The 17,739-nt window shown below is 38.6% G+C and overlaps 1 protein-coding gene across 2 annotated transcripts in view; it reads left to right on the top strand.

Moving 5' to 3' along the window:
- NUDCD1 (NudC domain containing 1) overlaps window positions 1-17,739 on the top strand; it is a 41,788-nt gene that overhangs the window by 1,662 nt on the left and 22,387 nt on the right. For both annotated transcript variants that reach the window (XM_074145256.1, XM_074145257.1), the window contains exons 2-3: window positions 7,749-7,903; window positions 16,539-16,724. In XM_074145256.1, coding sequence (XP_074001357.1) covers window positions 7,749-7,903; window positions 16,539-16,724 — 341 coding nt within the window. The remainder of the gene's footprint in view (window positions 1-7,748; window positions 7,904-16,538; window positions 16,725-17,739) is intronic.

Genomic DNA, 17,739 nt, shown 5'->3' with positions numbered 1-17,739 from the left:
AGATATTTTATGTAATAGTTACAGTAACTTGTGTGGTAGGAGATTGATATGTGTGCCTGTGTTCTTTTCTTTCTCCACTTCCCACAGCTCAAATACCCTGACTCATTGCAGTCTAACGTACTTGGCAGTCCTACTGAATCATTAATATCAAGTCATTTATTCTGTTCTCTGTGTATGTATGTGTATATATATATATAGATAGATATAGATATCAGTCCACTGAAGAGTGGAAAGCTTTGTTGTTCTGTTGTTTTTTAAAATTAGTAACGTGAAATATAAACCAAACCAGGCCCTATAGAGACCAAGCCAGGTCTTCTAGATGTTTTGTTTGTCTGTATTTCAACCTGCTTTTGGGCCCTACAGGCAGGAAGAAATTTAAAACATTTACTTATTAGATCTGTGGTAGAGGGGAATTTTCTAGTGAATTTCTTAAATGCACGGTCACAGTGAAGAATAAAGGTGAAATTGTATTCTCTTATGTTCCATTTTAAATACTCTGATTTGCACGTTTGTTTATTTCTTCCTTACTCCTACCCATTCTGTCCTAGTTAATCTAAACTTTCACAGTCATTTCTCTTTTCTCATCTCTCATCCTGGTAACATGTTTCGACTAGTAATGAGTCCCACACTATTAGACATTTAATTCCCAACTCTTCATTCTAAATTTTGACTATTTTTCTCCTTATTTTCCTTAGTTTATTTCCAAAACTTATTTTCAAATGCTTCCTTTGCATTGAGCTTGATAATGCCTTTCTTTTAGATTACTGATACTTGGGGAAGGACAAAAGAGCATCTCGTTTACTGTCACCTCTTCTGCGCTGATCTGATCTCAGCAGAGCCCAAAGCAGTTATTGTGGGACAATCTTGTCTGCAACAAGGAATATGTCTTAATATGCATGACATTTTTAAAGGAATGAGAACCTTCCTCCTGACCTCCACTGGTCAGATGTTAGTCTATTCCTTTTTTTTTCCCCAGAGGCCTGGAATTTGTTCAAATGTGGGCATCCCTCATGCCTTTCTCGCTCTTTTTCCTAGTTGGCAGAATCATTATATGTATGATGTAGTATATGCTTTTAGATATAATAACATCTGAAAAGCATAGTAAACATTCACTCCAACATGGAGCTCCTCTTGCAAGCCAGAAGGATATGCAAAGAATACATTCCTTTGATCACATGCATTTATGGTTTTTTATGAAAAAATTGAGTTAATAAATGACTGCCATATTTGCAGTCTGTTTAGACTAGAAGGTGTGTACTTCAGTGAAAAGTAGTTACCCATTAGTAATGCTACATGGAAAACATGCGTTTGTGTCTCTTTATGGAGCCAAAGGCCCTGATATATTTCAGACATTTATAGATATTTCCATTTGCATTTTCCATTTCCATTTGGAAAATTAAATATAGAAAAAAAGTCTTTAAAGTAATATATGGGAAATACTAAGAAACTGTGAGCCATGGCTTTTTCAGACATTTACAGCTGCAGTTCATAAATCTAGGTTATGTCTCAAGCACATGTATATCTGTTCTTGTGTTGTACTTTAATGTCTTGGGAAAGAAAAAGATAATGTAGAGGCAAGTTCTGCCTTGGAACTGTTGTTAGAGAAGCTGGCACAAGTCAACTTACAAATCAAGGCATTGCGATAGTGATACTTTCACAAATGCCTTGCTAGTTTTTGGATCTTGTTCAATTTAGTGCATGATAGATCCCATTTACTTCTCACACCTGTGTAAGTAATTTGATCAGACGAAAATATTTCATTACATGGTATCTGTCAGCCTGTGCGTGTTTTCAGCAAGCTATGTGTTTATCAAACAGTAAATTTTTGTGTTTACTCTATTAATGTATTTACTGCAGTAGAATAAACAATCCTTGTACTTTTACTCAACAGCAGCAATGAGGTGATGTTGCCATTAACAATAAAAACATATTTGTTAATGTTAAAAGAAAAAGAATTAATGCAGGGTTAGAAGGATCTTTGAATGCTGATACTAGAAAATAAATTAATGTAATCTCTTCCACTTGTAGATAAGTGTATATGAAATACTAAATTGCTTCCACTGGGTGGCATTGCAAAACAAAGTATGACATACAAACATATAAGCATTCCATGCCCCAAAATAGTATGTCGATATAAGTATTTTACATATTTTTCAGTATTGTAAAGTTGGTTTGATGTATTCAGTAAAACAACAAAAAATGGGGGCGGCATTCTCACCCTTTTTTTTCTACTTTTTTTTTTCCTCCTTAGTTCTATTTTACAGTGTTTGATGGCAGATGTAAGACTTCACTGTTCATTTAAAGTATAAGTCCCTTGATAGTGGGGAGGGGATTCAGAGGAATATCCCACCTAACTAGGGTTGTTGGGAAATAATATTGAAAGCTGAGATTTGACTTATACATTCTGCATACTTGCTCTCTTTTCTGGTGTGACAGAGTATGAATTGTTCCTGGATTTTAGTAGTGCCGATTTATTTGTCAGAAACTTGAAGGACACCGTACACATTCTGTTGAATAGCTGTCATTAACTGCTGCTTGTTAATTGAACCCAAAAAGCTGAAAACCGAAACCCACGGAACAAAAAAAAAAAAAAAAAAAAAAAAAGAACCACAAACCAAACAACAAAAAATCCTGACCAAACAACCAAACAAAACCCCACAAAAATATGTGACTGAATAAGGAGATATGATTGAAGTATTTCTTCTTTTCCCTTTATATTAACTTTTCTTTTTCTGCATTTACTTTATTAAAAGCCTTAATTTCTTATCTTTTTTGTCCTTCATTTTTTTTGCACTCAGCTCTGTTGGTTTTCTCCTCATTTTCCCAAGGACCATCAAGAAAACTTGAACCTGGAAGGCTGTAGAAAGGAAGGAATGAGCTTCATCCTAGTGTAAAATCTCCTATAAGCTATCTGAGCACATGGTATGTAATAGCAGATGGCATTTGTGCACAGATTTCTCTTGATCGCAGAATTAGTTTCAATTAATTGAGGATGGAATAGTTTCTCTAATTACTTCTTGGCAGAGCTATATATACAGGATACATTCTGTAAGCAGTTGATACCCTTATTTGAAGTGTTTCATGACAGTACAAGACACATCTGTTTGATTTACTGGTTTAAAATCACCTACAAATTGTATAGTTTCTGACTTCTGTTTATGAAGAATTAATTACATAGTGCAATTATGCAAGGGATTTGGATCTCCTGTTCCTGACCCCTTATTATTCACGGCTTCTCAGGAATACCGACTGAAAAACTCAAGGACAGAGAATTTTTTCATGTTGTTCCAGCTTTTATAAAGCTTATCACCTTACAATCAGCTAATCAATAGCATATTTTTCCAAGAATTTTCTTGAAAGGTTATAAATTTGCTTTAGGAAGTGTCTACTTTGGGCTATTTTTACGCTATTTTTATGTGTTTTAGTTACTATTCTGACAGTAGCAACATATCTAGGGATCAGGGAGGGAGAAGTGGAGAAAGAAAGCCTTACAAAATAAGGCCGTTTTAGGTTTTCTGTGCTAAAAAAGCTTTACATGCTTCTGCATGTGTATTCAAATTTCAGACGATCAGTTAATTTAGCTATATGGGAAGTAGACGACATGTTCTTGGTTTCACTGAAAATAATTATCTTGGATTATATTTGGTTTTGCCTAATTGTTTACAGAATATTCACATCATCTCATGTCGTGTTGGGAAAAATATCTCTCTGATAAAGCTTGATTGTACAAACAGCTTTAAAACGCATTTTCACAACACATCCTTCTAATTTCTTTTACAGTGTAATTTACTGTAAAATATTCTAATTAGTTAAAGTAGAGATTGGAATGGATAGCAGACTTTCCCATTACAACAGATGTATTTTCTTCTCACTCTCTTGTTGATATTCTAGCTTTATTTGAAGGGCCATGGCCTGGGGTACAGTAATCTATTAATTGCAGAGGTACAGAAATCCCTCCTGTGTGGTGAATATGAGTAATGATTTGAGCTGAGTGGAATTAATAGTGTTGGTTTGCAGATATCAAAGGTGATGATCAACAGATAGATGGCCACACTCGGACTGGTTGTCAAAGGCTTGATATCCAAATAGTGACCAGTGACAAGTGGCGTTCTCAGGGGTCGGTATTGGAACTGGTGCTGTTTAACATCTTTGTTGGTTACTTGGACAGTGGGATTGAGTGCACCCTCAGCAGGTTTGTCAACGACACCGAGCTGTGTGGAGGAGTTGACATGCTGGAGGGACGGCATGCCATCCAGAGGAACCTGGACTGGCTTGAGAGGTGGGCCTCTGGGAACCTCATGAAGTTCAACAAGGCCAAGTGCAAGGTCCTGCACGTGGGTCATGGCAATCCCAAACCAATTACAGGCTGGGCAGAGAATAGACTGAGAGCAATACTGAGAAGAAGGACTTGGGGTGTTGATGGATAAAAACCTCAACATGAGCCGGAAGTGTGCGCTGGCAGCCCAGAAAGCCAACTGCATCCTGGGCTGCATCAAAAGAATCGTGGCCAGCAGGTCAAGGGAGGTGATTCTGCCACTCTACTCCGCTCTTGTGAGACCCCACCTGGAGTACTCTGTCCAGCTCTGTGGCCCCCAACATAAGAAGGACCCGGACCTTGTTGGAGCGAGCCCAGAGGAAGGCCACGAAGATGATCAGAGTGCTGGAGCACCTCTCCTATGAGGACAGGCTAAGAGAGTTGGGGTTGTTCAGCCTGGGGAAGAGGAGGCTCTGGGGAGACCTTACAGCAGCCTTTTAGTACGTAAATGGGGCCTACAGGAGGGATGGGGTGGGACTCTTTTATCAGGGAGTGTAGCTATAGGATGAGTGATAACAGTTTCACACTGGAAGAGGGTAGGTTTAGATTAGATGTTAGGAATAAATTCTTTAATGTGAGGGTGGTGAGACCCTGGAACAGGTTGCCCAGAGAGGCTGTAGATCCCCCATTCATGAAAGTATTCAGTTGGTCAGATGGGGCTTTGAGCAACCTGGTCTAGTGGAAGGTGGCCTTGCCCATGGCAGGAGGATTGGAACTAGGTGATCTTTAAGGTCCCAACTCTAACCGTTCTGTGATTAGGAGACTAATTGCTAATTATACTGTCATTTTGCAAGCATTTTATATAGTATGACTGGATTTTTTATTAATCAGTGTAATCTTGCAATGTGTCCTATAGCCACTTTTATGTTAATAGCCAGTATCTCTAATGAGGTCAGTTCTCAGCTGTCTAGTGACTATCTGATTGATGGTATCGTGATGGCTATGTGATGCCACTGATTGCACTGCGAAATGGACTACTGTTTGCAGTAATTGCTGTTCTGCCAGAGCAGAATAAACTACTGCTGCTTCAGTAGGTTTTCAGTAGGTGCTAAAGAAAAGTGTAAGAAATCTAAGATGAAGACTGCTGGATAGAGTTGTGAATGGTCTGTGTTACGGGGGTGGATGGAAGTGAAATACTGGTGTTGTGGTTTAGCCCCAGCCAGCAACAAAGAACTGCGTGGCTGCTTTCTCACTCCACCCCGTCAGAATTCTCACTTCTGTCAGAATTTAAGACTATGGAATCCATGTAGTTAGATGGGATATTTCTTTTGGCTGCTGTTTTCTTGGAGTTACTGTGGAGTAGAATTTTTTCCCCTTACTGTAATACCATATACAAATCAGGAATGATTCGTGCTCTTCCAAGCACACTTAAAATCGTTGCATGTGTGTTTCAACTTGTGAGGGTTATTGACAAATTGAATCTCAACACATGTTGGGAAGAGACAGTATAGGTGTATTGGGTTTGCGTGGCCAGGCTTTGGTAGCAGGGGAGGGCTACGCTGAGAACTTCTGTGTACAGGGCTACTTCTATGGAGAAACTGCTGGAAGCTTCCTCTGTGTCCAACAGAACCAGTGCCAGCTGTCTCCAAGATGGAGCAGCTTCTTGCTGAGCCCATCAGCAACAGCGGTAGTGCCTCTGGGTTAACATACTTAAGAAGGGGATGAAGTTGCTGCACCAGAACAAAAGCAGTAGAGAGCGAATTGAGAATATGTGAGAAACCACTTTGCAGACTCCAAGGTCGGTGAAGAGGAGGGAGAGGAGGTGCTCCAGGCACCAGAGAAGAGATTCCCCTGCAGACCATGGTGAAGACCATGGTGAGGCAGGTTGTCCCCCTGCGGCCTGTGGAGGTGGAGGACGTATCCACCTGCAGCCCTTGAAGGACCCTATGCTGGAGCAGGTGGATGCACCTGAAGAAGGCTGTGACCCTGTGGGAAGCCCGTGCTGGAGCAGACTCCTGGCAGGACCTGTGGAGAGAGAAGCCCGTGCTGGAGTAGATTTGCTGGCAGGACTTGCAACCCTGTGAGCAGTCTATTCCTGAAGGACTGCATTCCATGAAAAGGACCCATGCTGGAGCAGTTCATGAAGAACTGTAGCCCGTGTGAAGGACTCGCATTGGAGAAGTTCATGGAGGACTGTCACAGGTGGAAGGGACCCCACGCTGGAGCAGGGGAAGAGTGTGAGGAGTCTTCCCCCTGAGGAGGAAAGAGAGGCAGAGACAATGTGTGACGAACTGACTGCAACCCCCATTTCCACATCCCCCTGCACCGCTGTGGGGGAGGAGGTAGACTCAGTTGGGAGTGAAGTTGAGCCCGGGAAGAAGGAAAGGGTGGGGGGAAGGTGTTTCAAGATTTGATTTGATTTCTTATTACCCTACTCTGATTTTGATTGGAAATAAATTAATTTCCCTGAGTCGAGTCTGTTTTGCCCACGATGGTGATGGGTGCATGATCTCTCCCTGTCCTTATTTCAACCCAGGAGCCTTTTGTTATTTTTTGTCTGCCCTGTCCAGCTGAGGAGGGGAATGATAGGGTGGCTTTGATGGGCACCTAGCATCTAGCCAGGGTCAACCCACCACAATAGGCCACCATAAGTGGTAATAGTTATTACATGATTGTCATGATTTCAGCTGGGGTGGAGTTAACTTTCTTGCTAGCATCTGGTATAGTGCTATGATTTGGATTTGGGGTGAGAAACAGTGATGGTAGTGCACTAATGTTTTTGGCTGTTGCTATACAGTCAAGGCCTTTTCTGCTTCTCACACTGCCCTGCCAACATGCAGGCTGGAAGGGCACAAGAAGTTGGGAGGGGACATAGCTGGGGAAACTGACCCCAACTGACCAAAGAAATATTCCATACCATGTGACATCATGTTCCATATGTAAAGCTGGGGAAGAAGAAGGAAGAGGAAGACATTTGGGGTGATGGTGTTTTTCTTCCCGAGTAACCATTATGCGTCATGGAGTCCGGCTTTCCTGGGGGTGGCTGAACACTTGCCTGCCAGTGGGAAGCAGTGAATGGATTCCTTGTTTTGCTTTGCTTGCGTGTGCGGCTCTTGCTCTACCTATTAAACTGTCTTTATCCCAACCCATGAGTTTTTCCTCACTTTTACTCTTCTGATTCTCTTCCCCATCCTGCCATGGGGGAAGTGAACAAGTGGCTGCGTGGGTTTAGCTGCCAGCTGGGGTTAAACCACAGCAGTGATCACAGTGAATCATGGCCGTGGCTTTCAGTGTGGATGAACCAGCTTTCCAAGTTTACATAGTTTAAAATTTCACCATATACATAATGTATTTTTCTTAAAATAAACCGGACCTGTGGACTAAGGATGGAAGAATTATTTTTAAATTATTACTTTGAACTTAATAATTTAAAGTTATAGATAAGTAACTAAATAATTGTTCAAATAGTATTTTCCTTTTTTTTCCTCCACAGCGGTAGCAGAAGTGAAGCTTCGTGATGATCAGTATACCCTTGACCACATGCGTGCTTTTGGCATGTATAATTATCTTCATCTTGATTCCTGGTACCAGGATAATGTCTACTATGTTGATCAATTTGGAAGAGTTATGAATCTGTCAGTGACTCTGGTAAGAAGAAACTGATTTTAAAAATTACTGAATTTGAAAAGATGTGGGGTAGATAAGGTAGAAAATATGGCAAGTAGGATCCGAATGCAAAAACTGGGGGGAGCTATTACCAGGAAGACAGGTAGATTAACAAAAATGCAGTTCACCAGGAAGGATGAAAGGATTTTAAGCGAGGTTTCCAACATCTTTTCGTTAATAGTATTGCATTAATATTGCAATAGCGTTGCATTTGCTTCCATCCCGGGGAAGATGCACATGATGACAAGTTGAAGAAAAGAATAGACACTTCTTTTCTAGTTGCTGGCTGTTTCTCTCCTATGTTACTTGATGTTTCTTTGTTTGCTAATTTGAAAATCCAATCATTGTAGATATGAGGAAAGAAAGAAACTACGCAATAGAATTAGGAAGCCTTTATGGACTAATAGCTTAATCTAGGTATCACTTGTTAGAGGCAAAAAGATGCTGGTGGCCCTGGGCAAACAAGAAATAGAGTGTGAGCAGGCTAGGCCAAGTCTGAAAAACATGACAGTTCTCTGCTTTTATACTGATGTTCTTAAGTAGTCAAACTTTTCTATTTCTTTTGAGCCATTTTAATGCATGGATGCACTAGTTTCCATTACAAAGCTATTCTTCATTCTGGAGGGGAAAGGGCATGGTTCTATGGGCACTGTGTTTCTGGTACATGCAATTGTAGTGCATGGTCATTAAGGAATAAAAGACTGTGTGGAAAGGAAAATAGCCATTCACATGTTACCAAGGAATTTGTCTTGTACCTTGTGGGACAAAAGAAAACAGGGTGATGTGTGATTTTTTTGAGACAGTGTGACTTACTCTATGCAAAGTTCCGGAGATGGAAATTACTAGGCCAGGGCTAGGCTGAGAAAAATCCTGAAATGGTAGTTCTAGATTTTTCAGGAAATACAGGTTTCCAGAGGATGGTAGGCTGAGAACTGAAGCTGGAAAATAGTTCCTTTACTTTTCATAGAACATGGAAGCAGTTGGATCCTTTGACAGACTCTTGCTGAGACAGAATAATCTTCTGGGACTTCTTCCAAATCTTTTGAGATCATCTGGATTCCCCATAGGAACATATAAAACAAAGAAACTTGTCAGGGAAGGCCTTCTGTGAACAGTGGCTCATCACAATCTCTTTTTTTTTTTTTTTTTTTTTTGGTGTTTTTTCCTTGTGGTTGGTTAGTCTTGTCTGGCTGCCAGACAACTACCCAGATGCTCTCTCATTCCCTCTCTTCAACATGATGGGGAGATGCAAACCTCTCCTGTGCACTCCCAGCTCAGCTGCCAGGCTCAGCCGTGCTCTGTGGTGCATCCATGGAAGGGGGTTGGAAGTGGCTGTGTCCGTCCTGGGGCAGCCCTGGCCTCTCCTCGCAGGGGCCACCCCTGCCCCTCCACTGCCAGCACAACACAGGCACCCAGGACATTCCTTTATTAGGAGGGCACTAAAGTGTGTAAATTTCTTTCTTAGCAGATAAACTAGATAAAGGATTTTATAACAGGCAGTAATTTCCATTTTTATGTGCAGTAAATTGAAATAATAAATACTCTTCTCTAGGTCTGGTGTGTCCACTGGAATCTTCAAAAAATGGCACTTTTAATATCTTGTCACGCGTTTCAGTTCCACTGGACTGTGAAATAAATAGCCACCATCTTGTGTCCTAATGCACAATACAGGGCTGTTTTGCAAAGGAAACGTTTGCATATGAATAAAAAGGAATGTTTATTCAGAAACATCAAAAAGGTGTTCCATTACAAATGTAACTAGCCATATATTAGTCAAATGTATATTACAAACAATACTGTTTTCAGCCAAGTATAGCTTACAAGTTAGCAACGGCCACAATTAAAATTAATGTCACTTCTTTAAAACAGAAGATGGAACACGTTAACATGGTTGTCCTAAATCCAAAGTGAAAGAACACATAGGCCGTTTAACACATAGCTATTGATAGTTCTGCTTCCTATTTCGGTTGCAACTTTGATTCTAATATGGCAGTGTGTTAGTTATCCATAAATCAGGAATTATTCCTGCACTTGCTCAAAATCAAATATAATTGAAAAAGAGAAGTGATTAACATGAGCAGTTTTTCTAAGTCAACGGATGAGTATTCAGGTGGGTGTTTTTATACCAGGTTGAGGAAGTTATTAGCCTTGGCTGGAAATACTGTATAGAAGCATTATCATTCTTCTGTTACAGCTATTGGGCTTCTTTCATTCAACAAGCCAGCATCAATATTTTGTTTTAAAAACCCAATGGATACCATATTGACAGAATTCCCAAGTTTGGTTTTTTGGATTGTTGTGTATTTTTTTGGCATCTGACTGGATTTTTTTTAATTGATTGATGTTTGTAATACCATAATATAGCTGGAAAATATTCAGAGTTTTCTCCTCCAACAGTTAAAAACTTGGACTTGTTTTCTCAACCTTCATCTCCGCATGCAAAAATGACTTTGTTTCTTTTTGTATTCAAATAATGGAATTGAGAAATTGTGGCAACAGTAACTCTTCTCACACTTAAGGAAAACCCTTAATGGTATCTATATTTTCATATTTTTGAATTCCAGTGAGGATTAGCTTTGGAATGCGGTTTCCATAACTTTCAGTTAATTTCAATTCGGAACACTGAAAGTGGCACCAGAAACAATGTGGGAATTCTGTTTGAAACAAGTCAGAATAAGGAAGCAGTTAAAGTGAAGAACAACAAAATCTTCTAGCCTTTGGTATCAGGGGGTTAAATACTTGGCTCTTTGTTACTCAGAATGCTGTGTGTGGACATTTTTGCTTAGTTAGAGAGATGTGTCAAATGCCTAGGTATTTTGATTTTTCATAAAAACAAAGTTGTATATTTGTTACAGCTACTTTGTGGAAATTGCCATATAACTTTTTGTTTGTTTGTTTCTCTTTTGGTATGTTTTGTCTTTTCTTATTCCCTGTCTTTTCCTTGGAAAATTCATTCTTATTTTAAATCTCTTCTGAAATATTGCTTGTATGTACATTATGGTAGACTGTTTGTGACTTTAGAACAATACAGTAATTTCTTAGTACAACTTAAAATGTCAATCTTACAGGCATGCCACTTCACACCTTACAGGCATGCCAAAGAACCTAAGTAAAATTTCACTACTTAACTATGTAAGCTGAGACATGCTTACTTAAATGGAGCTTGGCATGGGGGACTCGGGAACAGTAGAGGAAATTTTTAAGCTTGCATTTTACATTATGTCTCTTGTACCTGCACTCTCCTTATCCTGAGCAACTGGAATACAGCCTTGGCTTGGTCTGCCTGACTTGGCCTGTGGAGGAACCGTTTGCTCAGGATTTCTACACACATTTGAAACCTGGGCTGCTTAAAAGGCTCAAAGTCAGGGTTAGTGTCATAGGTAGGTAAAGCAATGGAGCTGCTGAAAGGGGTTGTTATAATAGTGAAGGCACCCAGATGAAATTTGGAATAGATGAACCGAACAACAGAGGCCAAGGAAGCGGAGTGTCAAGAAGTACAGAAGTGGGCAGAGCCAGAATTAAAGGCCAGTAGAAAAAAATAGAGAGAGAGATTTCACAGTGAAATATAGTTAAACAAAGGAAGAATCTTTGTAGAGAAGTGAAGGGAGGTGAAGAACTGGGTCTGATGAGAAGCTACATCTAGTTTTTTCTTAAGGAAACTGTGTTGCTGTCGTTTAAACCTAATTACCGTGAGTAAACCAGACTTCTGTTAAAATGACTATAATTGTTTTAGCCAGCTCTTGCTAGTATAATACATGACTATAGTATCTCAGCATTCCCTCTTACTTCTGAAGTAGGGAGTTACTATTAACCCCTGTTAACCAGCTGGAGTGCAGAGAAAAACAAGTCTAAAAGCAAATCTGACACAGAAGGAGTTTGAGTGCAGATTTTGTTTCAGCTGCAACTAAGTCCATCCTTTTCATTGTTGGACTGAGATTAGAGACTGTTGTAATAAATGCCTGAAGTTAAACTAGTGAACAGAAAGGTTGTGAGTAAGAGCATTTCCTTTCTTGCCTATTGAGAGGAAGGCTTTGTAATGTGTAATGAAGGTTATTTTCCACTTTTTTCAGGAGATATATTGAGTCTTGACATTACCACTGAAAAATCTGATGTGAGATTTTGAAGATTAAATGGTTGATAGTTGGTATTTTTTAATTTTTATTTTTTACATGACATCCAAAACTATTTGAAGCTTACTGATAAGATTCACTTGAAGGCTGACAAAAGTGTGGTCTTCTGTAATATTCCATTGTATAGTCCTGTAAGTCACTATTAACAGGATGATGCTTCTTCTTTCTGTGATAAGATGCAGGGGATTTTAATTATTCTTTTTTCCGAGGCACAGTAGTCATTGCTAGTTACAATGGAACACTTTCATTGCAGAAAACACTGCCTTTCAGTGAAACCTTAAAATAAAGCAAAAGATGAGGAAGCCAAAATTCTTTGTATCTAGTGTTTGTAGGATTTTTGTTTGCGTTGTGTGTTTTTTTTTGTTTGGGTTTCTTTTTTTATTCTTTCATTCTCCCCTCCTGAATGTGTTAAAATTAATGGAATAGTTCAAGGGGGCAAAGTGACGCAACTAAATCTACAAAGTGCCCCTGAATGCTTCCAGTAATTAAAAATCAGATTTGCATCTTTTCCATGGCAAGCGTCATGCAAAAAGCCCTTGTGCCTTTCTGTAGTCACGCTAATCTCTAATATGAATTCAAGTAGGCCCAAAAGGCAAGCAGGCTATCTGTTTGTCATCTGGTCTTTTTTGCTGTTGCTTATTAAAATGGTACTTACCTAAATCCAATTTCTCTTGCTTACCTTTGAACATATTTTAAATGCACATCTGATTTTAATAACATCTGGAAAATATTTTAAATCCCCTCAAATACAGGATTCTCAGCAAACAGGGCCACGATATGCTTTACATGCACAAATGTGCTCTTTCCGTATTGCATACACGTGCACAAGTGCAAAGAACTTTTAAAAATGGTGCTTTGTATGTGTATTTTTGACTGCCTTATTTCATAGATCAGAATGAGTGAGTTTCTATTACTAGAAGTATATATAGATATAGATTATTTCCCCCCCACCCCTCCCAAACTATCCATTGCTAGCGTGAAAATAGAGGGAAAGGAGATGCTTAGAAAATACAATAATTTGTGACTGATATTTCAGGCGCTGTAATAATACACTGTTATAATCTGATACTTTGTCACTGCTATTTCTTAATCTCATCCCCACCTTTACGATAGTAAGAGTGCATTTTGTGTGGCAGCGAATAGATAAATATTTGTTTCCTCCCAGGTTTTCAGTACAAATATGCTTCTGTTTGTGCTTTCTTCTACATATTTGTAAATAGCTTCAAAACTGTCCCTGTAATGTTTTTCTTTCAAATTCTATTGTTCTATTTTTAAAAATATATTTCTCCTTAAGTATCTTTTCTTTTTAGTGACATTAATACTGATTTTTAGTAACAAGGGAAGAATTTCCTTATTGTTAAGCAGAGTTTTCTGATTTGCAGACCTTCTACAATAACTGTAGATCAACTGACTGGAAATGAGCCCAGTAAAATAAAACTGAAAATAATTTAATTGGCTCTATGACTATTAGTTATGTTCTCGACATAGTCTATTTGTTGTTGGATTAAGAAGATAGATTGGGTTTAAAAAGGGAAATATTGAACTGTAAAGGCCAGTCAGGCACCTTTTTTTCCAGAGATGACTGTTTAAGTGTTCAAATATATGTAGGTACACTAGCCTGCAAAATATATATGAAATCTGTTGTACCTAATTTTGTTTCATTAATTATATATATATATATATAAACTGTCTTTGAGATGAGGGGAAAGGACCATAATTGTATGAGAAATGTTTCTTTAAGATACAGAACAGAAACAACAGGAATTGGTTTTATTCATTGTTACTGGAAGACCTTTTTGGAGACCTCAAATCAGATCATGAAGTCTATGAATCAGTATAAGGGGCAAGGTTGTGAATGCTTATTTTTAAAAATAAAAATAAAAATTGTATTGTTAGTGTCCACTATTTGTTTTAGAATCACAGAACAGCCCAGGTTGGAAGAGACCTCAAAAGATTATATGGTCCAACCTTTCATGGGAAAATGAGCCTAGCACCCTGTCCAGTTCCATCTTGAAAACCTGCAGTAATGGGGACTCTGTCATGTCCCTGAGGAGGTTGTTCCAGCCGTTGATTATTCTCACTGTAAGATAATTCTCGTGTGTCAAGATGAAACCTCTTCTGGTGCAACTTTTACACATTGCCCCTTGTCTTCTCTATGTGACTTCATAAGAAGAAAGAGCCTCCATCCTCTCCGTAGCCACCCTTTAAGTACTGGAATACTGTGATGAGGTGCCCTTGGATCTTCTCCAGGGACACGAGACCTAACTCCTTCAGTCTTCCCCCATTGGGCAGGTTCTCCAGCCCTTTGATCATCTTTGTGACCTTCCTTTGGACCCTTTCCAATTTGTTCTTGTCTTTTTTTCAGTTGTGGGGACTAGAGCTGGACACAGTCCTTCAGGTGTGGCCTGACAAGTGCTGAGTAGAGTGGGATGATCATGTCTCTGTCTCTGCTAGTAATGCTCCTGCAGATGCAGCCCAGAATCTGATTTGCCTTTGTTGCTGTGTATCACACTGTTGACTCACACTCAGCTTGTTGGCCACCAGGACCCTCAGGTCCCTTTCAGCAAGGCTGCTCCCCATCCACACAGATCATAGCCTGTACTGGGCTCTTTGGTTATTCCATCCCAGGTGGAGAACCTTGCACTTGCCTTTGTTTCTCTTCACAATGTTCTCGCTACCCCACTTTTCCAGGCTTATCTGGGTCTCTGTACAAGATAGCTCTCCCTTATAAATGTCTACCTCATCATCTAGCTTAGTGTCATTGGCAAATGTGGTAAGGGTGCTTTCAAGCCCATCATCCAGGTAATTTATGGAGTTGTTGCACAGCGTGGGGCCTGGTATCAGTCCCTGGGGGACCCCACTTGTGACAGACTGCCAGCCTGTTTTATTTAGCAGCTACGTAGTTTAGTTGAAAAATATCAAGCAATTAAGTTCCATTTCAGTTATTTGAAAGATTACAGAGACGTAGACTGGGGCTACAGCAACATCATAGTCACATCTTACGTTCTTCTGTAAGAATATTTCATTTGTGTTCTTAATACTGCAGCCTGATCTACTTCGTAAGTAGCTGATCGAGTTGTATTGCTGATAAAGCATGTCCTGACCATTTTTTTGAACTGTAGTGCCAAGTTCTTTTCAAATCATGAAGATTTGGTCAGGGGTGTTTTTTTCTAACAAGCATCTTGGATGTTCAGAGATTACGTCAACTCACAAAAAGAAGGTAAATAATAGTCTTAAACAGGCAGCAGCGTTGCTGGCATTCTGCAAGCCAAATAATGGGCAGAGTTACAAAGCCTTATTCAGCAAAGAAAGGACTGTATGTAAGAGTGAAGGCACAAGATAAAGAATAATCCTTAGAAGATATCCTGGAAGACATGCCTTTGTACTTAACAACAACAGTTGGAAATCCAATTTACAGCACAAAAGCAGTTTCTTCTGTTAGAATTAGCAGGAAGTGAAGAAGGCAACACAGAACTAAAGCAGGACTTCTGAGAACAATTACTAGAAATATAGATGAAATTGTTAATCTAACATTCGTTTTGCGCTATTATTCAATCAGGCTGTTTTGTGTAAAGTTTATACGGCAGGAAAAAATTGATTTTTCTTGTTTATTTTGTTTTGTTTTCTTGTTTTATTTTGTTTTACCAATTTTTTGGTAAAATTTAGTGTTATGTATCATTTTTTAAAAATCCACACCTTTATTGCTCATTGGAGAATTATATCATCTGTGCATTTTGTTTGCTATAGGGTCTCTGTTCATTTATGCTCATTCTTGTAGTTTGGCTTAAAAAACAAGATTGCAGGGTGCCACTAAAACAGTATTCTAAATATGTTTATCCTGATGCATAGTATAATCATAATGTGATGGAAAAGTTATTTGGAAACGTGATATTAATTAGTACAGCATTTCTTTGCTAGCTAATCACAGTTATTCTCTAATTTACTGAATAAAATGACCACTCTAGGAAAGCTGAGAAATCATATATCGTCTTGAATATACTAGTTGTGAAAGAGAATAGGCTAAAATTCTTAATTTAGAAGTGAGTTTTTATGAACTAGTTTGAGTACAATTCTGTGGCTTTAGTTTCTTTTAAAGTCTCCACATTTTTACTGGGACTAGAATTATTTGAGGTAAATGGTTAATTATATGGGAATGCTAGGGGAAAAGAAGAGAAAAGACGTTTTTAATGCAAAATGTAATTAGTGCTGTAAAATGGAAGGAAAAAAAAAAGACTGCTGAAATATCAATTATAGAACACTCATGCTTTTTGTAAATAGAAATCAACTCAATGATGACATTCCACTACCATTTCCATATTCCACCATTCCACACATACGGGAATGATCGTACCTACTTTTTTCCAAATATGCTCAGCTGCACAAAGAAACTGGTAAATTGCTGCTGAGATTTGTTATTCTTCATTTGTCTGTAATACTTATTGAAATTGATAAATACTTTATAAAGTCTTAGTGCTGTTTGCTTATAGGACACTGCTCTACAAAAACCAAGAGAAGTTTTCAGGCTACCCACAGACTTGACAGCTTGTGATAATCGCCTTTGTGCCTCAATACACTTCTCATCTTCCACATGGGTTACCCTTTCTGATGGCACAGGAAGACTGTTTTTAATTAAGTCAGGCAAGCGTGGAAACAGTGCATCTGAAAAGTGGGAGGTAAGTCTTGCAATAACATTTTTAAGTATACATCTATCAAATAATTCTTCTTATTGCATTTCTTATGAGATCTGCATGTATGTAATGTTGTGAAGAATTAAGCTTTAAATCATAACTGTGTCACTGATACAGCATTGTGTTCAAGTATAAAAAACACTGATTTTTATACTAATGTCTAAGTTAATGATTTCTTTCTGCACAAAATGTATAAAAACCAAGTGTTTGAAAGGGAACAGCCTTTTGACTGAAGAAGAATCTTAAGTGTTTCTAAGTAGGTGCCTAAGTGTTTGTCTAGCTGAACTTTTTCTAAAAACCATTTCCCCTTTCCCTTCTCTATTTGTATGTGTCTGTCTAGGTTTTGCCTGCCCATCTTTTATTGTTTGCTCTTTTGGCTGGCCTGTGGAATAATACGTATTTTTTAAAAAGGTCTGAAGTTAATGTCAACCAAGCTAAAAGCTAGTTTAATTTTTAAGTTAGGAGATTTCTGTTTTGTGTGATGTTTGTCTGTGAAGATATAATTGTGCTTGAAATATTCACCATTTAGTTTGCCCTATCTTACAAATACATCCACAGAGACTGAAACAAAACTTAAACAAACCTGCTGATTAAAAAGCTTTAATAAGTAACCCTGAGGTTTACCTGCAGAGCAGGTATAATATAAATAATATTATTTCCACCTCTGGTAGGGAATATCTTCATACAGTGCACTTAGCTCTGGAAAATTATCACTGCTTAATATTTTTACTTACAATTGTTGGTGGTAACTGAAGTATGTTTTCATGTTTCTCGTGATTAAATTGTTTACATAATTATTTCTTTTAAAGAGTCTTGATAAGGGACATTTTTCATATCCACATCAAAGTGATCTTACTACACTAATAATGGTATTGGTTATCCTGCTCGGACACAACAAATATAATTAAGTTACATTTCTACTTGAGCTACTATGAGTCTTGTTGTCTGTGATTGGTTCCTCTTTATTCATGAAAGATAAATCAGTTATGAAGAGCCCACA

Source organism: Numenius arquata, chromosome 3, assembly GCF_964106895.1.
Source record: "Numenius arquata chromosome 3, bNumArq3.hap1.1, whole genome shotgun sequence".
Taxonomy (NCBI): Eukaryota; Metazoa; Chordata; class Aves; order Charadriiformes; family Scolopacidae; genus Numenius; species Numenius arquata.
This window is presented reverse-complemented; position numbering and strand designations above follow the sequence as displayed.